The sequence below is a fragment of the Crocodylus porosus genome, unplaced genomic scaffold (genome assembly GCF_001723895.1).
Source record: "Crocodylus porosus isolate Cpor-Errol unplaced genomic scaffold, CroPor_comp1, whole genome shotgun sequence".
NCBI classification, from domain to species: domain Eukaryota; kingdom Metazoa; phylum Chordata; order Crocodylia; family Crocodylidae; genus Crocodylus; species Crocodylus porosus.
This window is the reverse complement of record NW_017728918.1, coordinates 57,087,919-57,110,794: the sequence shown is the minus strand read 5'-3', so window position 1 is coordinate 57,110,794 and position 22,876 is coordinate 57,087,919. Positions and strand designations below refer to the sequence as shown.

At 39.4% G+C, this 22,876-nt stretch overlaps 1 protein-coding gene across 13 annotated transcripts in view; it reads right to left on the bottom strand.

Annotated features, from left to right (window-relative positions):
* The window catches only part of RIMS1 (regulating synaptic membrane exocytosis 1), a 344,875-nt gene that overhangs the window by 125,381 nt on the left and 196,618 nt on the right, over positions 1-22,876 (bottom strand). For 6 of the 13 annotated variants that reach the window (XM_019537624.1, XM_019537626.1, XM_019537629.1 and 3 more), the window contains one exon: positions 13,680-13,792. In XM_019537624.1, coding sequence (XP_019393169.1) covers positions 13,680-13,792 — 113 coding nt within the window. Of the gene's footprint in view, positions 1-6,798; positions 6,829-8,322; positions 8,474-13,679; positions 13,793-15,153; positions 15,337-22,876 lie in introns of those variants that run through there. The other 7 variants (XM_019537619.1, XM_019537620.1, XM_019537625.1 and 4 more) reach the window with 3 other exon arrangements.

Sequence of the window (22,876 nt, the reverse complement as noted above, 5' to 3'; positions counted from 1 at the left end):
TCTAGCCTTAAAAATCTGTGAATCTACAAATAAAATTCAGGCCATTTCCTGTCACTGGGGAGTCTGCAACAAGCAAGCACAAGACTAATGGAGTAGCTCACCTACTCCTTCTGACCTAGATGTGAAGGAAGTATAGCCATACTGTATGCTTTGGCAACCCCTATTTTGGCTTTCAGTCTGTTAGGCCAAGAGTTGGGTTGGCATAGACTAAATAATGGATAGGAGAAATTAGCTCCACAATTTAGGGAGTGGTAAGCCTTACTAGGAGCTATGACATAGTCCTCTTTGATTTTAACTGAGGAGGGAGGGAAGTTAAAATCACCTTAGCCACACAGGGAATCAGCTGCAAAATAAATTAGGATATGAATTTAAACTGCAATAAAACTCCATAGAAACTTCCTGTGTGATCACCCAAATTTGGCACTGAGGAGCTTTTTGTGAATTACCCAAATTCACTGTCAAAGTGGACCATTAAAGATCTTCTGAGTGCAAATTAAGTGTGTCCACATGGGGGATTTTTGCAAAATAGCTACAACTACTCTTATTTATATTACCTGAAGACCAGCCTTTAGTGACTTAAGAGTCTAATTCTCCTTTCCAATAATGACATAGGCCCTGGGGAGCCTAAGCCTAAACTGAAAATCATGTTTACCATTCATGGCCATGTTAAAACTATTTTAATCTGTACAACAGTAACGTGAACTATTTTGACCCAGGTATAGTTTTCAATTTTTGGAAGGTGGAGCACGGTGGAGCGTAGGGAAAGAATGAAAGCCTGTCACTGTCAGTATATAAAAAGCACCATATTCATACTAAAAGATTAAGCAATCAGAACGTGTTCATTTAATTTTTAAAGAGTAAAATCAATGGAAGATTATTCAGTGGAATTTAGCAACACCTAGGAGTTTGAGTAGTTTGAAGTATGTTTTAAATCACCACTATAGTTAAATGGTTTTAAGTCTCTGGTGAAAACCTGTTACATAATGTAATCTCTGTTAATAGCACAATGTATTTTGTAGTAATGTGACACAATATTTGATATAAAAAATGCAATACCGTTACTCAATCTTCTGTTGGCCAGACACTGTTGAAATAAGAAAATAAGGGAGTTTCTTATTAACTGGTTGGAAAAAAAATGACCATTGGCCACTAGATGTCTCATTTCCTCAACACAACTACTCATTGTTTTATCTGAGAAAAAGAGATTCATCTTCAAGAAGTCAGTTAAATTATGGTACTTTGTTCTAGGAGTTAACAACTTTTAACAACCCTTGCAATGACAGGACACTGACCACCACTGTCTGCCTTCCCCGCCCCCCGCTTTGCCTGTGGAAGGTTCGGATGGTATGCCTTGTAGTTGTGCAACAGGGTTGACTGTTTAGTTTTAGTAATAGGTTAGATAGGGATTTTTATGGAATAGTTTAGATAGGGATGATCCTGTCTCAGGCAGGGGGTTGGACTAGATGACCTCTGGAGGTATCCGGAGGCCTGCTTTTCTATGTTTCTATGACTGCTCTAGCATGTGAAAAGCATCACTGCTGCCCAAGTCATATTTTTGTAAGTTCTGAGGCATTGTAACAATAATATCATTCCTTTCTTGATTTTGTGATACATTTCTAATAGCTCTAGATTTCTTCCTGAGGTGCAGGTGATGCTGGATTTCTAGTGACAGTCAGTGGATGGTACTGCTGGCTGCCTGAGCAGCAGGTATTGATCTGGCAGCCATTAGCAGAAACCATCCACCACTCCCTTCTTTGTGCCTACTGTGCAACGATGGGAGCAACAGACTTTGAAGATGGGCAGGGCTGCAAGGAGCTGCCTCCATGGCAGAAGACAGTAGAGGTAAGTCTACTATTGGGCAGATTAGGAAAGGAACAAAAGGTGAGCAATGGAAAACAGAAGCCAGGAAATGATAACAGAAGAATGTGCACCAAGTCTTTCTGCTCTGCAGGAACACTGCTGCATCATTTCCTGACTGATACTGAGTTTTGTTTGGAGGGAGGGTGGGAAAAAACAGTATCTTGGACGTGGGAGAGATGAAAAGGGCTGTGCAAGGGCCAGGAGCAATGTCCTTGGAGAAGCAATGTCCTTGGAGAAGGAACTAAGAAGGACCAATATCCCAGGGGGAAGAAGCAAATGGGGCATTAACACCAGAATGAGAACTGAACAGGGACAGTGCCAAGCAGAAGCGGGGGTGGGGCAGGGAGACAGAGGTGCAGCAGGAGACAGCACCCACTAACAGCACTTCCAGGAGTAGAGAACAGAGAAGGGAGATGAGACTAGTGTTTTGTATCATGGAAAGGTGTTGAAGTGTCTCAGGCTCCTGGCAGATGTAATTAATCTGTTAATCACATTTTAAATTGTAACCCTTCCAGATATTCAGGAAAATAATGGTACCACAAAAAGGGAAACCCGCCATAAAAAATATTACACAAAAATACGTAATATTTTTGTGGTTGGTTTCCAGCACACTTTAAATTGAATATGTCGCAGGGTTAGGACCACACCCAGGCCTCCAACTGGCCCTGGTGCAGTTCCCACCAGCCAACAATCAGCTCACTGTCTGCTGGATCTGGGACCACACCAGGGCTCCAATTTGTCCTGGTGCAGTTGCTGCCAGTCAGCAATCAGCTGATCGTCAGGTGGATCAGAATTACATGAGATCTGGAACCAGCCTCAGTGTGGTCCCTGCTGATCTAATGAGCAGTTGATTGTTGCCTGAATGGGGAATACATTAGGGCTTGAATCCACCCTGGTGTGGTTCCCCTTTGGAGATTGCACCAGACCCATAGAGCCTCTATGCAGTCCCAGATCCAGCTGACAATCAGCCGATTATTGGGCTCCCAGCTTTCAACTTGCTGGTGAAGGGGAAGCCTGGGATCATAATCAAACCCTACTTGCAAGTACAGAGGGAGCCTGGGAACATAATCAAGCTCATGATCCCAGGTTCCCCCTGCATTCACAAGTAGGGTGCGATTGTGACCTGATCCCCAATCCTAAAACCATGTGTCCTGCAGTGCATATGTGGCATGGAAAGAGGAGCAAAGGATCAGAGCCCATTGCACCTTTAAAGGAACATCTGTCAGCAGGCTCACTGATCAGCCAGAACAGATGGTAAAAAGGCCTCTAAATTTCATTTTGAAAAAATTAAGTTTGAATTTCCTGATATGCACATAGAAAAGTAGTGTATGTCTTGTGACTTTAAAAATCAGAAGCCATCCTGAATGACTACTGGAAAAACTCTAATGATTTTCAAAATCACCACGGGATTCATGCTTTTTGAACAAGCAATTCTGAAACAACACTTTTGCTATTAATGTATAAACCCTAACACACTTTCTTTCTACATAAGGGGTATTTCAGAAAGTACAAATAAGAAACTGGTAGAGACAGTTCAGTACCTCTAAAATCAATGGAGTGATGCAAATACTAAACATAGAACTGGAGGAAATAGTCAGTTGTCATTACTTTCAACTGTTTCAAATGCAATCTACCACAGAGGAATATGTATTTAAAAGAAAACTGTGGTATACTTTCATCAATTAGTTCACTAACATTAACTATGATCCAAATAGCATTTTGGGCTAGGGACAGATGTTCAAAAAGCCTGAGCCTGAACTGATTCAATTTTTGCAAGTTAGTCTCACCTGCCTAGTCTAAATCAGTTTATAATTGCACAGACATCCCCTCTGGACTGAAAAAATGCAGGCACATGCCTGCAGTGGCTCATGCTAGAAGCTGGGGGGCACTAGAGCAGTCTTCCCCTTCCCTTCCCTTCCCTTCTACAGTGCTAAACTGAGGTGGGGTGTGGCCAGGCCCCAGCAGGATACTCTGATTAGGGAGGGGTTCTCCCCCTTCCTCCCCCCCAGCTGGTCAGCAAGGGAGCCAGCAGGGATTTACATAGTTTATATCATCCCCATCAGCATAACAAAAGGATCTCTCATTTGTTCAATCTTTCTTAAACAATTTTTTCCAAGGAAGGAACAGAGGGACATTACCAGCTACTTGCTGATTAGCTCCAAAGAATCTGAAGCCGCTGTCCTTTGTCCCGTCTCCCGAAGTACAGACATAGCCAGCATGTGGTATGCTAGCTAATGCTGAGAGGTGTCTGTGTAAGGCAGAGGGAAGGGGAGAATCCCTGCTTGAGCAGGGAGGGGGTTGGCAGGAGGAAGCCAAGGAGCAGAGAGAAGGGGCCAGACCTGCTGGGCTGGAGAAGCATCTGGGATTCTGGGGGACTCTGGTTTAACTTAAACCAGCAATGGATCTAGGACAGACATTGCATGAACTGGTTTGAGCCAAATCAGTTACGTCTGATACTACATTCAGCCAGGTTTACTTCAAACTGGTTTCAGCCATTTTCAAACCAATTTATGTGAACTGAACATCAGTTCTGTTACAGGTTTAAACCAGTTTCTGATCACTTAAACTGGTTTATGTTTAATGTCTGTCCCTAGCCTTACTGTGTAAGTAGTTCTAAAGAAGTTGTGCTATGGTCCGTCTCAGATTGGCTGTTCTTTTATCTTTATATCTAGGTATATTATAGCATTTATTGTAGCTGGGACTACTGGTGACAGTCAAGTGATCTTCATGTTACCTTTACAACTTCAGAGCTGTAGGGCTGCTAGCAACCAAAGCCACGCCAGTATATCTTCCTCTAACAATATGCCCTCCTCTTCTGTTAGCAAATTGCTTTATTCTGTGTGCAAAGCCCCATGGACCACAGCCATTCATCGAGAGAGATTAATTTCCTGCAGTGACCCAAATCTGGTGCCCCGTTCTCTTTAAACAGGTGTTTATACACATGCTCCAGGACTGGGGGGGGAGTTGTGGAGGGAGGGAGGAGGTGCTTTAATTAGAGCAGCTCCAAGAGTTGCTCTAATTAAAGTGCTCAGAGCTTCTCATCTATCAGCATCCCCGCACTTCAAAATGGCTGTGGGGGCACTTTATCTACAGCTCACTGAACAAGCCTTAGATAATGTGCCCCTGCTGCCATTTTGAAGTGTGGGGATGCTGATAGACAAGATGCTGGAGGCTGGCTGCTGGAGCATTGTAATTACTGTGCATTAGAGCAGCCTAACTGCTCATGTATAGGTGTCCAATGATATTAAAGAGACCACATCAACTTAAATTTGGACTATAATGAACAAGTGTTTATATAGCTAAGGTTTATAGGCATGTTACAGTTTAATAATTTAATAAAAATCATTGCATTTAAACCAAAAGATCTCCATGCATTGTCTGAATTGCCAACAGTGCATTTAGAACCTGAAAAAACTTTAAAAATTTAAACCGGCATCACTGAGTTCATTGTCTAAGTCACAAGAAATTTAAAAAGGGAAGAAAGCAAAGGTGGCAAATTCATTTCAAAAGAAACATTTCCCTTCCAATCATTTAGGATGTCACTACTAACACAGAAATACAGATATTTTGTTCACTATATTTAAATATTTAAACTAGCAGTATCCTTTAATATTTTATTATTTTTTAACCATGCTGAAGAAATGTCCTGGACTAAAGGAATTAATGCTGGACTTCTTACCAGACAGCACTGCTGCAATGGGAGTTTTGTCCCTATCAGTACTGCAGGATCTGCCCATGTATGAAAGTTCAGTGAAAACAAAGTATATGAAACACAGAATAAAGTGAAAAGCTGGGTCACCCTATAACATTTTAGAGGGCTAAATTTAAAAGTTAGATATATAACACAGAAAGAATTTAAACTTCCTTCAACCCATTGTTTCTAGGACACTAGTGTGAGATGGCCAAGATCTTTGAAGACGGGATCCAAATTTCCTCAAAGCAGTGAGGTGGCTGTATTTGACATTCTGGTTCAAGCTCATCACATAATTGTGTTCCAGTTTATAGGGTTTGTTTCAGATAACTAATACACAGTTTGGAAGGAGACTCAAGTATAATGACCTAATCTGATCTCGTCTCTATAATTAAGGTAGCTGTGGTACAGGGTTTTACTGTTGTAATTAAATATGGGTCACACGAACTCTTCTTTGACTGCGTAAGTTTCATCCAAATTTTGGCTTGGACCTACTTCAAGAAAAAAGAAGGGGGAAAGGAACCCCAGTCACAGAAATCCCTGCCCAATCTCTACAGGAGACACACAACTGGACACACAACAAAGTCTGCTAATTCTAAGGGAGCAGCACAGTTCATGGGATCCATGTGTGTGCCCCCAGAATACATCTGGCCCATAGCAGCTTCTTAGCTTCTTAATGGCATAACACCATGCTGCCAAAAACTCCCACTAGTAGGCCCAGAAAATATAACAGACCTACATTTCTTAAGAATCTTTCAGCATCTGGAGGAAGGTTGATACCTACCCTCTTCCTGGCAATTCTACTTTCTAAGTATTCTCCCTGTGATTTGATTGGGTCCCAACTGAGGGTCTGGAGGACAGAAAACAATAGTGCTATTGCTTCATCCTACCCATTATTGTGAGAAGTGAAAACCAAGTACAAGGCTTTATATAGCCTCTGAGGAAAGCCTGGGGTACAGTCTAAGCCTATGAATAAAACTTTAACCTACACTGCTGTCTATTATATCACACAAAGCACTAACAGGGCTCAGATTAAATGCAACATGTAACATTTCAATACCAAAATTGAAATCACAAGACACATAATTTTCAAATTCTATTTAGGAATAAAATAAATAACATACAGATTTTTGACAAAGTACCTTTTTAGTTGATTTATTCTTGACTGAATACCGACATGGAAAATAAGGGGGGAAAGTGAAAATTAACAGTTGTAAAGTGTTAGTAAAATGTATGTAAATATTTACCTTTTGAGGAAGAGTTATAATTCTCTTGTCCTTCAATGAATTAAATGCACGGAATGATGGAAACAAAAAAAATTAGAAATCATCAAATTTAAAGTTAGACAAAGAAATGTGTTACATGTGACAATGGCATGTACACTAGCTATATAGCAGCATATGTAAAAGTAACATGGGAAATTAAGATGATAAACCATGGCAAATTATAAAGCCTGTGACTTTTTATTTAAAATTAACATTAATAATGAAGTCATCAAATGTTCGGATTGTGGAACACTTAGTCATTCTGCTGTATAAGCACTGCCAACCCTAAGTGTGCCTGAAACGTAAGTCAGGTGTGAAAAGTTATGTGATTGTACTAATAATTTTGGACTCTTTTCATATGCTTTCAAGTTTACAAGGCATAAGGGTTCATTCACTTCATCTTTTAAGCCTTTTTTCACAATAAGAAAGGCTAAAACATGCATTTTCTTTCAAACTAAAAGTTAGGACACTCCAGTAATCAATGCAATCTAGAAAATGGGGCTTTAAGAAAAATATCAACCATTATGATGATTGCAATAAAATTGTAAGAGTTGGCAACACTGAGTACCTATTCACAGGTTTATTCTCATCAAAGTCAAAAGGAATACTCATATACATAAATTATACTCATCAACATGAATAAATGTTCCACAACCTGGCTCCAAATATGCAGTGCCATCTCACAATTTTAAAATAAAACCAGGGACATGAAGACAAAACAAAACAATGCTGAAAAAGTTGGAATCTAAAACTAAAATGTTATCCACTTTGATTATCTTTTGTTGAAAAGCTTATACTCTGCTCTTAGTTTATCTCAGATTTTTATTGCTGGACCTCTGATCAGGTTTTCATTGATAGGGTTCAATTCTGTGCCCTTACTCAGACAAAATTCTCATGGGCTACAGGGAGATTTCAGAATCAGGCACATACAGTACTCTGTCTCTTCTAACACTTAAGATTGTAGGCATCATGCTAATTAAAGGTGGAAAGGTATATTCACAATATATTTAATTATTAAAAAATATAGTGATTATTTCATGTGAAATTATTTTAGAATTTCTAATGATAATACTGAAGAAATATACAGCCAATATACTGCATTCTAGCCACATTAAGCAGTTTATTTCTAAATTACTTTGTATCCAGTGAACAGCATCATTATTAAGGAAGTACCTATGTTAGATTACTTATGAGTTACATTGAAAATATGTAAGACACTTAATTTCTCAATATCGAATGCCAGTATGTCTGAAAATCACTCCTAGGTTTTCAAACAGATTCCTCTGCTTTTCTTCAGATACTGCAGCCATTTTCTTATGCAACATCAAATAAGAACTATCTTGATTATAAAATATTTCAAGAAACCTATATTTGAAACCCCTCTGTAAATAAATACGAATAGAACTGTCCTACCTGCATCTAAAATCTAACCAGCTTGTTTAATTTTCATCCAATTCAGTCAGACCTGGCAATAGTTACCACTACTTATTCATATATAACTCTTACTTTCTCCAGTGGGAGGTTTTCTTCTGAGACCACTAGATCAGGCTTACAGTTATTTACGAAAGGGTAAACTGGTTCAACTCAACAGATTATCAGCAATATACAAAAAGCTCAGACACAAGCAATCTTCTGATTATCACCATACACTGTTATAAGAGTTATGGAATGTAAAATCATGTTGATAACCTAATGAAAAATAAATAATTTTTGAGCAGTCAAATAAAAATAAGAATAGATGTAGTGAAAGTGATCTATTTGCCTACAGGTACTTTTGAAAATTCGGTTTCATACTAAAAACAATCATCCATTTTCTCACTGGTTTCACAATTTCGTTGAGGTTTAAGAAATATTTCTTACTTATATGCCTCTAAGACTTATTTAATTTCTGTAATTATACATTCTACATGAGCTAGAAATAATAGAGAAAAAGCAGCAGTATATCTTCAGCTTGTATTAGTTTCTTTGAACAGTAAGAGTGAACAGTTAAAGCACAAATGTATGGGACCAACCTAAAACTCTTAACCAGAAAAAATCCTTATTTTCACAAGAACAGACGGTACAGAAACTGCCAAAGCCGGCCCTCTACAAGAACACCAAACCCAGGTAACGACACAAAAATGTAGTGTTATAACAAAGAAATCAAATGCATGCAGTAACACCACTTTATTTGCATAAAAGTTGCCTAGTGTTGCCACTCTAATATTGTATACCTGAATAACAAATACTGACACAAGTCTTCTACAACAGTTTAGCACAATGGATGAATTGCGAACTGTATCACCTTTAGCACGGCTTCGAATTTCACTGCTTTAGGCACAGGGTAAGAAAACATCCTTCATATTATTTTATAACCTTTTAAAATTTCCATTTAAAGAAACAAAATGATATCAATTAAAATAGCACCGATTAGACTAATGATCATTGTATTGTGGTTTATTCACAAATATTTAGAGACATTTATGCATATAAATAATAGATGCTTGTATACCTACAGAGTCTAGTTTTCATTTGCAGAGATCCTAGACCCTACAATAAGATCCATGGGTACTGGAATTTGTAACTTATTGATGTGACACAGTTGGTGTGGTTGTAAAATAAAGTCCATATTTGCATCTCACTGAACAGATATAAATACGTTCACTGAAACATTATTAAAATTATAATTAGCATTCCTATGGTTTGAGAGAAACTTAAACTTTCAAAGTGCATCTGCTAAAATATATATATATAAATTGTAATTGTTTAAAACAGGGGTGAGCAATTTCTTCCAGTTGTGGGTGGGAATGAGCTACACGGGTTCAGAAGCAGGATTGTGGGCACGTGCTCGAACTCTGCCATCACCATCATTTGTCTCCCTAGCAGCACAAAGAAAGCACTGTCAGCTGGTGTTTGTCCCTGTGGTAGGAGTGAGAGAGAGCTTGCAGAAGAAGCTCCTCCACCACTGAATGCTGCCAAACTCCTGCATCCACGAGCTGGATCCAAAGATTCCATGGGCTGCCAGCTGCAGGTTGCTCACCCCTGGTTTAAAATACTATTACACGTTATCACATCTTCTAAATTAAATAAACTTGGTAGTTTATTTTTTGTCAAAACACAAAGGCACTGATGTCCATTAAGGGCTGGAGGCCTCAAAGAGTTGCTTTTATAATTTCCCCCCTTACCTATAAGATAATGTTCTCTGAACACCTCTATACCTAACCACAAGTGCCTACCCACCTTTGTGATGAAATAGAGATTTTTGCCTCTCTCTTCTCTTAGGTTTCTTTTATGTGTTTTCTAAGACAGCTTTTCTACTGCTTTAAGTATCTCTAAACTGCCTAAGGGCATGTGTAGATGAAACGGGGGGCCTAAATTGAAGTGGTGGGTTTTTAAAAACATGGCTTTAATTTAGAGCCCTTTAAGCCCCTGTGTCATGCACACACCCACTTACCTGCCTCTCTGGTGGTGGGGAGGGAAGGGCGAGCTGTCAGTGGGCAGAGCGGTCCCTGGTCTGCAAGGGGGGCTGGTGCTTCCCTCTGTGGCAGCAGCGCCCCCCCGCCAACCAGGCAGCACCACCTGCAGGCACCCAGCTCGGGCAGTCCTGGGGGGCACCAGGTTTCCATGCAGTTCAGGCAGGTAGGCAGGCAGGCTCCAGGAAAAAAAAAAAATCACTGTTTTTTTTTGTTCTTGGGCAGAGCCTGCTTTCCCAGGATGCTGCCAGGCTGCCTGCACAGGCTTCCTGCAGTGCCCCTGAGCTGCACAGAGACTGGAGGAGGAGTTTTAGTGTGCTGCGCCCCAAGTCATTTAAGGTGCATTACACCACCAAATTTGCTACAGTGGCTGGAATTACTACGCAATATGCAGCCAACATGTGCAAACACCAACACCATTAAAGCGATTCAAAAGCATTTAACCCACTTTAAAATGTCATGCACACATGCCCCTCGTTTTGTCTGCACATGGCCACAGACTGCTGAAACACTGGCTTTCCATGAGCTTCAAACTGAAACTGCTGGCAAGAGCATTAACTGATTAGTTATTGTCTAGTAAAGAAATTGAGACAAAATTTCTTTTTAACTCCTAACTTAATAACAACCAAAATGCAAAGCCTGTGATACAGTGTAAATCTTGGAATATGGTTTACTTGCATGAAGGTTATAATTTGCTACTGAAAAAACAGTGCCACAACTTCATCAGCCGCCACAGTAAAAAGCAAAACTGCCACCCACCCCAATGTTCCAACATTCCTTTTATCCCACAGTAAGAATGCTGTACAAAACAAATTATTTTACTGAAAACTGCTCTGTCTTCTGACTACCCAAATCACAAAGAAGACTAACACTCATAGTTTATATAAATAATTTTTTATAGTCTTTATGCAAAAATTATTTTGTTCTGAAAATAGTTAGCTGTAAAAGAAAAAACTTTTGTACACACCCTTCTCAGTACAGAAGAATTAACATGTGTTCATAATGCCTTAAACCTAAAAAACTATTTTATCATACCTCAGATGCATTACAGTGTACAATATTCCCTTCCAATGCAGAATATCGATATCTGCCAACACAGAACAACTTTATTTGCAACTCAAGAAAATACAAAATATATAAAAATGCTGCTATCCACAAAATTAACTAGATTTTGCCATCACCTACACCCCTGTAGTCCATGTCAATTGTGACATCTTTATGGATCCAATCTAATAGTTTTACAGTCAATGGAAAATAGTTCACTGATTTCAATGTATTTTGGATTACATCCTAAATTAGGGTCTAGCAGTGTTCTCACTTACTCCATTATATTCTGGCTGGTGGGCATTGGACAGTTGTAACGGTAGAATTTGATCCATTCTACCAAATAAAATACTTCAGATTCATAGCTTTATTTCATTAAGTTGCTTAATAGAAAAAATAAGTTTAAATGTAACCATGTCTGTATTTCAATGGACATAAACGTTTAAACATTGACATTACTTTTATTATTTTACTGGCTTCAGTACTTCGTTTCAAATACATTCACAACCACAATCAGCAGTTAAACAGAAACAATTAGGAGATACTTTCAATAAATGCTCAAACCACTCAAACATCAGCAAATTAGTACGTAAAGGAGAAAATTGTTTCTTTGGGTTGAAGTTGCATTTCAGTAATAAATGTTCACCAATATGAAAGAAAGAACATAGAACTCTGAAGTAAGAACAAGAGCCAACAGCTTTGTTATCTCTTATACACTTGTGGCACAAGTATCAATCACCATTGGAGATAAGTATTTATTGCTTGAAATATCAATACTCAACCTCCTATGTGGTTATAACAAAAACAGCCTCTGAAGATATGCTAATTTTAGCCTGCAGTTTTGTTTGTTCACCTTGCTATTCTATGCCAGTTCAACTCCCCTCTTTCCATGTTATAGTAAGTTCTGCTTTAATTTAGAATTACTGCCAACATAACTAAATTAAAGTATTATTATTAGTATCATTTACAACACACTTTTTAGCAAAAATAAGAAAGTGAAGGTAAATGAATATCCAAAACAAAAAGAAACCCTTAACACGAAATCAAAAGAGGTATGCCAGGTATTTCCTTATCGCATATTGTGTCAAGCCCATTTCTTGAAAAATATATGCAATGCATAGATTTTATAAAATAATATCATATTACCTTTTTCACACAGCTCCCAATTTATCAATATCATTCTGACATAAAAATTTAAGCTGTAAGTGTTGCTTGTAACCAGTTCACATTTAAATAAGCCTTTAGCTTTTAATGAAATCACATTACAAGCCTTGAACACAACTTTTATTATTAGACAAAGCCACCTGCATAAAATATATTTGACATTTCTTATAAATAGATGTAGTGGAAAGAGGAAAACATTTTCATATGTCACTGATTATGCAGTAGGCTGACTCGCACCCATATAGCTCACAAAACCAGTCTACAAATTAATTTTCATACGACAAAACCTATGGTAATTTAGCCCGGTAGAAAGTTAAAGTGAGTACTGTTTGTATTGGGAGAATGTTTGACAATCTCAGGAAATACAGAAAGTAACATTAGAGACGTGTATGCTTCTTACTCTCTATGTAGTAGAAAGACTCACAATAGTTGACAATTTGTCAGATTCAATCCAAGTACTGACTCTTGCTTGAATAATAGAAAACAACCAAACTTGCACACATTTTTGCAGGTGAAATGTAACCATGATTTATAGCCATCTTGTTTTAGCTGCATTGTATTTTTGGGAAAGAAAACAGTAATGTTCAGACTTGTTTGGTACTTGTTTGGACACAATACTTCTTACAACAACCTCTCTCAACTTTCTGTTATTCAAGAAGGAAAGGTTCTATTTTCATCTATTTCTCTTTTCGTGCTGAGGGTATAATAGTTGATGACCAGTGTTGTAATACATCAGATACTAGCAGTTTTAATTCTATTCAACTGGCCTTTTACCCACTCCAGGAATAATTTTAAAAAGCCTTTCACCACCTCCTATCAATAACAAACAACAGTTAATAAAAATCAGCAAACCAGAATTAATAAAACAAAACCATAATGTTGTCAAAAGTTCAGTCAAAGGGTTCTGTAGCCCATTATCTAAATCTGTGATCATAGGAAAGTTCACACTAGGGAAATACAATGCTTGCAACAGAAACTAAAAGAATACTGGAAATAAAATAAATGGTTCAGCCAAACAAGTCCTACTATTCTTTCTTACAGTATTATTTTTTCATTAAACTATATTGCTTTGCATGCAGAAATAAAGCATTCTATACTTTGTTCCACCTCCCCAAAATTATAAAAATAAAGAATCTTCAAGTGAATTGAGGATAAGAAAAGACACCAAAGATTTGGAATTATGATAAGCTAATTATTTGATACCTTGCTCTATACTGCCACTCCTTACTGGAACTTGCGGAAGCTGTCTTCCCCTACGACTGCTGAAGGATGAGTCTGCAGGAGGTGACTGTGTAGGACTTCCTTGCTGATGTGTTCTGCAGATGGAATGAAGATACAGTGAAATAACACAAATGAGATTTGATTCAATACATTTTGATCTCTAAAGATCAAAGCCTAGACTAGTATACCTGTAGGAAGATGGATTTGAAGAAACTTACAGTCCAACTTATGTCCCTGGTCATCTTTAGTGTTGCTAAATTTAGTTTCAATTCTGGAAAAATATCTTAAAGTTCCAAATTTTTCATTATTTATATTTATAGACAAGTAATTAGACAAAAAGCCTCCACTAGTACACTAACAGAAGACAGGTATTTCTCAGGTCCTGATTCATTACTTTTCCTGCACTTTATGTAGTCATTTCCATGGGTGCAAAGTGGCTATAAAATGCTACCATTCTGGTTCAGCAAAGTTTTTATATTGCTGCAAGGCAAAAATAGATGCCAGTTATAACTGTCAACTGTTATAGAGGTGATGCATCTTTTCTGACTTATTTTTTGTTGAAATGTAATTGTTCCTTATTGACATTACTATTATTTTTTGATACGTATTTACGTCCAGTAATTGGTACAAATTCTTACAACACTGTATCAGAATTTTGTGCTCTTACCCAGGTAGATATTTTAAACTCATTTGGTCTGTATGGGTGGATGAACCCTGAAAGCCCAATTTCTAAACAGTTTGACTTCTGACAGATGCTTAAAGAATCTGAAATTAATGCTGTACATATCAGTGGAATATAGATAAATTACATTTGAATATCGGTAAATTACAAATTACTACAACCATTTCTAGTAACAAAGAACAACAGATCTATATAACGTTAAACTGATAGAGTTTAACGTTAAACTTTGTTGCAAAGTGCAGTACTATCATGGTACTGGTACTATCATGCACTAAATATGTTGTAATTTTATGATATGATAAATTTAAGTTGCAAGTATCTATTTTCTCAAATGTTGCTATTTTAAGCAAAACATCAATTTAAAAATTAGGAGTGAACTTTAGCATTGTATAGGCCATTGTTCATTTTCTTATTCTATTGTTATAAAACAAGAGTGAAATATGTGAAAAGTGTGTACTATTTATCTTCTATGCAAATATTTTGAAAGTTTTCATGTGAATACATAACAAAATGAAACAATGGAAGGACAAAACAGTCTTTTTTTAACTTTCATGTTGCAGCAGTGTATAAATTTCAACAGTAAAAAAATACTGTTTGGACAGTGAAGATAGACAGAATAGAGGATATGGGAAAAGTATAAATATCATGAAAAAGGATTCCACTACTGTGCCAGAATGAGTGAGTGAATGCACTGTATATGCTCAGGAAAGTACAACACCACACTGACATCTGGGAGGCAGAACATGAATGCTGTGCTGTACACTTAATAGCAACCTTGTCAGAAGTGGAGAAGGTGGCGCCGACCCTCCTGGAGCTAGATGATGTATAGAGCATAATGGTCTGATACTAGAATGCTCACTCGACCTTGACCGAGTGTGATGTTTTCCCCTAAAGACTGGCTGTTCAGTTGTTCTTGGGGTTGGAAGTCCCCTTCTAGAAAGACATGGTAGAAGACCCCTAAAACATTAGGGCCAAAAAGAAACTGTTCAGTCATTAGCTCTACAAATTTTTTCCCCGTGCCTCCCTCCACCAAAGAAAATAACTGACCCTGCTTGACAGAACAAATATTTACATTTTCAGACTGAAAAAATGATTCAGCTACAAATGTGCATTCAAAATGATAAAGTACAAGAGCCTTAATTGGAGACACATGCTTCGTTCACTTAGAAGAGATGAACCAGGCAGAATTTAACAGCAGGTTGACCAAACAAAAGAATTAACTTAATCTTTTATTGATTTAACCCTAACTAAGGCCATCTACTGGAAGAAACCCTGTTCTTCTGGTAGAAAACAGAAGTGTGCTGATGAGCAAAAATGGCTGCTAGGGAGAAAACAGCCCAGAAACAACCAGGGTTAAATTGCTCCCAGGAGAGTTTCTGGAGACTGAACACCTGCACGCTTTCTCCTGTCTTAACTTCTCCTAGGGAGCAGAAGTAGAGCTTAGGGAAAGACTCCTGTGCCTTCCTGAGACCATGGTCCCTCCAGTCTGAAGAAGGCACGGGAGGCAGCTGCTCCCCCTGTTCCACCATCAGAGTTCCCAGTGTGAGAAGCAGAGAAGTGCTGTGCCAGGTGATGAGCTGAACCCAGAAGTGCACTTCCCATCCACTGCCCGCTTCCCCTTGCCCTGTCTCCCTCACATTCAGCTGAGTGCCAGGGATAGTGAGCTGGCTATGCAAGCCCAGCTTGGTGCCATTGGTTTCCTTTGCCTGCCCCCACTGTTCAGCTGAACAGGAGGAACGGTGACTGAAAAGCCTTCAGCATCTGGGCTCGCAGTCTGGTTTTCAGCCACAACTGTTTCTCCTCATGTCTCCCCACAGGGGTGGTGATTTAAAAGCTGGAGGGGTCAGGACCCAGAATTGGGGAAAGCCTCCACACACCTGGCTCTCAGTCCCTCCAGCTTCTCCTTGCCCCCCACTACTCAGCTAAGTCACAGGGGCAGCAATTTAAAAGCTGGGGGGGCTGGAAGATGGATGTGTGGAGGTTTTCCCCAAACCCAGCTCCCAGCCCCATTGACCTCCCCTTGCTGCCCAGCTGACATTGAGTACAGCAGGACAAGGTAGGCTGCCATGTCCCTGTGGAAAGCTCCTGGAGCTCTGCTGTGAAAGCTGAGTGCCACCCCACCCTTCCTCCAACAGACACATACACCTTTGGGTCAGCCTGGAAGAGTGCAAACAGCAGGACTATTCTGTAAGGGAGACCTGGGAGGGTTCCCATCACAGGAGAGTGCCCCTGCCTACCAATCAGCTGAGTTCCTAGTGAAAATTAGACATGGGCTTTCCCATCCCAGGATCCAAGCATACCCCCTAACCCTGCTTCCCCTTATCTTGCCCTCCTCCATTCAGGTAAGCAGCAATGATGGTGAGCTGGGCTTACAAGTCCCTGCTCTGGGCCATTCTGGCTTCCCTTGGCCAAATTGAGGGAATTTTATCAGGACAGGAACTATCCCCAGCTGTCTCCAGTAGCTAATGATTTTTCAGCAGCTGCCAAATACTACTTGAGGGCCTGTCCCCTTCATAGGCAAGGGGCAGGCTGTCAAATAATAGGCTCTCCTAAGGGCAGGGGAGGCCCTGAGAGAAGACCTCTAGGGGACCCTGGCTGAAGAGTCTGACTGTGAAGTACTCCAGCCCAGGGGCTGGATGAGTATCTGCACAGTCCAATTTCCAGGGTATTTTTCTACTGGAAGAAAAATCTTCCAGTAGAAATGAACATCTGCATATAGCCTAGGTATACTTCAGGAAAAATGCTTTAATAAAGTAAAGTACTGCCATGAAGTATGTAATTAATGCCTTTTTTAACCTTAAAATACATGCTTTGAAAGGACACATTTTAATTGCTACTAAAATATTAATTTGATGACAGCTAACAGCAGCAAGGTACTTAAACCCCTGCAGAATCCCACTGGCCTCCCAGTGTGTTAAAATTAGGCATCTGTTTAAGTATCCTGCTGAAACAAGGCCTACATTAGAGAAAGAATTCTACAGGGATAACAATGAAAACTGCATTAAAGTAATACTTGATTTCAATGATTATAAATGGTTTCAACTATTGTGGGTCAGGAGATAGAAATTAATTTTAAAAAATAACAAAATTATGCCCTTTTAATTTTTTCCTAGTCTCACAACTGTGTCATACTGTAAAATGCATTGACACTTAGGACATGTTTGAACTGAGCTTTTTAACTATTTTATTTTACTTTTTTTTCCTCCAGATTTCTAAACTACAGTGCTGGATACTTTTCCTATGCCTTAAAAATAACAACATAAACAAGAAACTGCTCATAAATATGTCAACTCCTACACAATATACACTTACAAGTTCCCTTTTTATTTCTTGGAGCTCCGATTACACTGATCCATTTAGGACTAGATTCTCTTGCTCTCATTCAAAACTCTCATAAATTATTTGGAGCTTGAACTTGAGGCCACATCTTGAGAAGCAATATAGTTCAGAGGCCAACAGTTAAAGATGAACTGCAGTTAAATCAAGGATTCAACTTTACTATAAGTGTAAAAAGTATAACTTCCCCAAAATAACTGTACCTCCTTTATAAATATGAAATAAATTTTCTAAAAATGTGCAAGTCCAATTATTTTAATGCCTTAAAATGTGGTGCTTTAACAACATGGCCTCCTTTCATTAATGATGACCATTTTCATTCTTATAGATCATACTACTTGAATAATATATGGTCCAAACTTTCAGTAGAGTTAAAACTTAAATCTTAGGTATATGTTACATTTGAAATGTAATTTATGTTTATTTTTTGCCATAATTCTTCATAAATTAAAATTTCACCTTTGCAGATAAAAAAGTATAATCTTATGCTTCAGAGGGTTTCTAAAAAGACTGTCCTCTTTCAACATGGCTGGCATCTCCACTGTACTTGATAGCATTGAGATCACAGCTGAGCTCAGTCAAGGTGATATTCCCATTTTTTCCCAGAGGAACTGAGGTTACATACTGCCCTTATTTATCAAGGGTGGAAACTTCTATCAATCATCATTCTTGCAGTGTCGTTTCCATGCTGAGCTAATTTTATTATTATTCATTTCAGCCAAAGCATTTCATCCATTTCTGAGAACATGGCTGAGAGGAAATTATACTGCTCCTCCAGAGTTAGTATCTTTAGGAGCTCTTTCTAATAACTATTTGGGTTTTTGCAACATGGGAATTAGGAATTTGGCAGGGAGAGGGTCTGTGTGTCAGGGATGTGCTTTATACTCTTTCCATAATAATCTGACCTAGCTATAATCAAGCAAAATGTACATGTGCTCATTATAAACAATTACAGGGATGTAGGTTGTAGCCATGTTGGTCTAAGGACATAGGCAGACAAGGTTCTTTGGGTGAATCTGATATCTTTTATTAGACCAACTTAAATGGTTGGAAAACAATTATTAAGCAAGCTTTCGGGTTCAAAAAACCTTTGACAGGTTAAGGAAATTTCTGCAGTTGGTGTGTGCTCTTCCTGGATAGAATGAAGAGTAAAGATGCCAGAGGCTGGTCTGGTTTGCATACAAGACAGGTATGACATATCACCACACCCTCAAACCCATACAGAAAATCCTCAAACAACTGCAACCTATACTAGAAAGAGACCTATTCTTAAAAAGATCTTCCCAGAGCCACCCATCCTAGCCTTCAAACAAGCACTGAACCTCACTAATCTCATCACCAGAAGCAAACTTCCTCACGCCCAGAACACACCAAATAGATCCAGACCATACCATGACAAGAAATGCAATACCTGCCAACACATTTCCACCACCCCCACAATTACTACACCCCACAACAGAGCCATCAGCATTCCCGGATCTTACAACTGCACCTCCAGAAATGTAACATATCTCATCCAATGCACCAAATACCCTGATGGGAAATATGTAGGAGAGACCAAACAACAACTGCGCACCAGAGCGAATGCACACCAGAAATCTATCCAAGACAGGAATACCCAGTTACCTGTTACCTGTGGGGGCACATTTCTCACAAGAAAACCACTCTCTCTCCAATCTCTCAGTCCTGATCCTCAAAGAAAACTTAAAAAACACTTCCCAGAGACAAGTCTATGAACTCCACTTGCATCAACCTCCTGGATACTAAAAATCATGGACTAAAAATCCATAGACATTGGATTTATGACACATTATAACCTGCCTGACATCTGACTCCCCAGGTATCTCTCCACTATTCATCCCACTTCTTTCTCCCCCCAGCCTGTCTCTCACCCGTTGACTCTGCATCTTCACTGACTGCCTGTCTTGTATGCAGACCAGCCCAGCCTCTGGCTTCTTTACTCTTCACTCCATTTGGGAAGAGCACACACCAACTGCAGAAACTTCCTTAGCCTGTCAAAGGGCTTTTGAACCCAAAAGCTTGCTTAATAATTGTTTTCCAACCTTTTAAGTTGGTCTAATAAAAGACATCAGATTCACCCAAAGAACTTTGTCTGCTTATAAACATTTACACATTTATCATTTGTTAAATTATAATTTTAGGCATATTCCAGCCTAAGGCACAGAAGGACTTATTCCGTAACTGCAAAATAGGGTCATTGCTGAATGTACAACATACATATGGGCAAGGGTGGGCAAAATGTGGCCCGGGGGCCAGATGCAGCCCTCCAAGCCATTCTATCTGGCCCACGGGGCCCCTAAAAAATTTAGAAAATTAATATTAATCTGCCCTGGGCAGCCCTCAATGGCATTCCGCCCTCAATGTCATTCTGTCATGCAGCCCTCTGTCATGCAGCCCTCAATGGCATTCTGAAACTCAGTAAGTGGCCCTCTGCCCAAAATAATTGCCTACTCCTGTCTTAGGGTGTCTTTATATGTGGTTGAGGGTGAGGGGGCATTTAAATTAGAGCAGTTCCCGGAGAGCTGCTCTAATTAAAACACAGCAGCAACATGTGTATTAAGCCTCCATGCATTTAAAAATGGCTGTGGGATGCTTTAACTAAAGCTCATTTACCAAAACCTGCAAGTATTTATACATATGACACTACAGCAATGCTAGAGCATTCTAATTAGAATGCAGAACACATTCAAGTAATCTAATTAGAACACATCAAAGCATGTGTATAGGCACCTTTAGTGACTACTCTACACACCACAAAAGGCACTGGTGGCATGGGGAAAACTACTTAACAGAAAAGCAGAGGAAAAAAGAAACATATTGGGATAAGGATGGTGTGACAGACTGTCTGAAAATAGAATTGGTGGTGAGAGGCAATTAGAGGGAAACTGAGACTAGAAGCTGCAATGGGCTGCATTAGAAGACTGACCTCAGTCCACTGGGAAGGAAATTGCAATTGGCTGGAGGAAAAAGACACTGTGAGTCACTGCAGAGAAATGTTAAAGGGGAGCACTGAAAGCCAGTAGGTGGTAGGGAAGACTGGAACTGGTAAACTAAAGAGCATGGCAGGAATAGGAATGCCTGTGCAAAGGAACTGGGATGGGAAACCCTGCTGAATAACTTGCTTGGGGCAGGCCTGGGAAACCTCAAGAGAGAAGATGGAGAATCAGTATGCAAGTAGAAAGGGAGTAAAAAGGGTTTTCAGTGTGTAAGAGAGGTTTACAACAGGTTTAGATTGGAGAAGCTAGGACAGAGAGGGACAGGTGCATGGGGAATGGTCAGAAGACTCCGAGCCCATTAGAATACATTCCCTTATGGGACCTATAATGGAACACAACACTTCTGAGGCTCCCACTCCACTTGTACCAGTGTTAATACAATGCATTCCTCTCTGTGTGGCCCACACAAGGATAGACAACCTACTGCTGCAATCAGTTCCTCTATTAGCCCATGTGGCGAAGGCCAGTATAGCAGTCATAGTGATTCTCAACATGTTGATATCACACATGATGTGATCCTGCATGATGGAATCTTCCTTTTTCAGCATGATTTTTCGGTACTTTGGATATTACATATATGAAAACTATGTTAATGCTGCAGTCGAGCATTGTAAACTTAGGAAATGCCAGACTTAAGGCTGAGTAACATTGCACATGCATAATCACAGGACTTTCCCCCCTCAAAATGAATGCCTCAGGGCATAGGATAGATCGTCTGGGGATGAAGCAGGGTAGGGCAGTGATGGAAACTGTTTCCTGTAGGACTTCTGTTTTATTTGGAAAAAATGAAGTAAAGAAGAAGGTATACTAGGAAGAGAAAAGACTGCCTCAGGGTGAAATTACATGTTACATTTACACCTGAGCTCTATCCCTACTCTGGGTCAGAGCGGGTGGAGGGGGAAGAGGGGTTGCAGCTATAGAAGCATGGAGCTGGGAGGCAGAGGTGCATGGGAGGCTATGTCTTCCCTCTGCATTCCTGTCTTGGAGAGAGGGTGGTGGGAATAAGCTGTGCTGTAGGCAGCCCTCCACCAATACCTGCTGACCCCACCTTCACTCCCAAAACCTGATCTCAGTACCCCAGCCTTCCCCAGAGAGAAGCCTTTCTCCTGGAGCTGGGCAAAAACTGTGGGCTGCAAATTGTTTGTTTTATGTCTGCATAGCAGACTGAAGTTACCTTAACATGAGCTTGGTAGCCTGGCCCAAACTTAAAACTTGCCTTATGTGGCAGAATTTTGCAACACTCAGAGGGCATTTAGCATGAGTTAACAAGCTTTAACATGTTCATGCTTATGTTTTAAGTGCCCTTACTATAAGTGCAGCATGTAACTTCACCCTCAGAGGACAGACAGCTGAAACCTGAACAGCATTCTTTCCCTGGTTCTGCTAAAGAATTCTTACGTAATACTTAGCAAATCACAAGGGCTCATTAAATGTTGTGTTCCTCATTTTTGAGACATTGTTTCTGACTTGTAGAAATGCTAAACAGTCACAGCTGCAAGTATAGTCAATGGGGTGTCTTATTTATGATGCTAAATACTGTGAAAAACAGAGTCTGAGCTATCTCAAATTGGACGCCCATATTAGTGAATAGTTCTGACCTTAATCTTTCTTCATTCCATTCTCCATTTGAATAATGGTGTTCTCACAAATATTGTAAAAATAAATACATTGGTATTTATGCAGCTATCCTATGCTATACTCAGATATACCAGTGCTCAATGAACTAAAAAAGGACTTGCAGAAATTAATTATTCTCTCTTCAGAGTGAATTTTGTATACCTTGTTTAGTAAATAAGGGAAGGTGGCACATGCTGAACAAGAAAGAAAAAAAAAGTGAACACAAGCCATTCATAGTATTTCCTGAGGTAGGGTCCTATGGACGAAAAAAAGCCAGCATTTAAACATTGTACCATAATGCATGTACATACAGGAGGTTAAATTAAAATTTCACAGTCAACCTTAATACTGGCACTTTCAAAGTTGGGAGGGAAGGAAAAAACAGTGCAGGGTTGAGGCAAATCAAATTTCAACTGAATGTTTATAGCAGGGGTGGGCAAAAATCTTAGCTGGTGGGCCACTTAATGACTTTTGGGAACCTGTCGAGGGCCACATCTGTCTGTCTCTCCCTTTCCTCATCTGTCTCT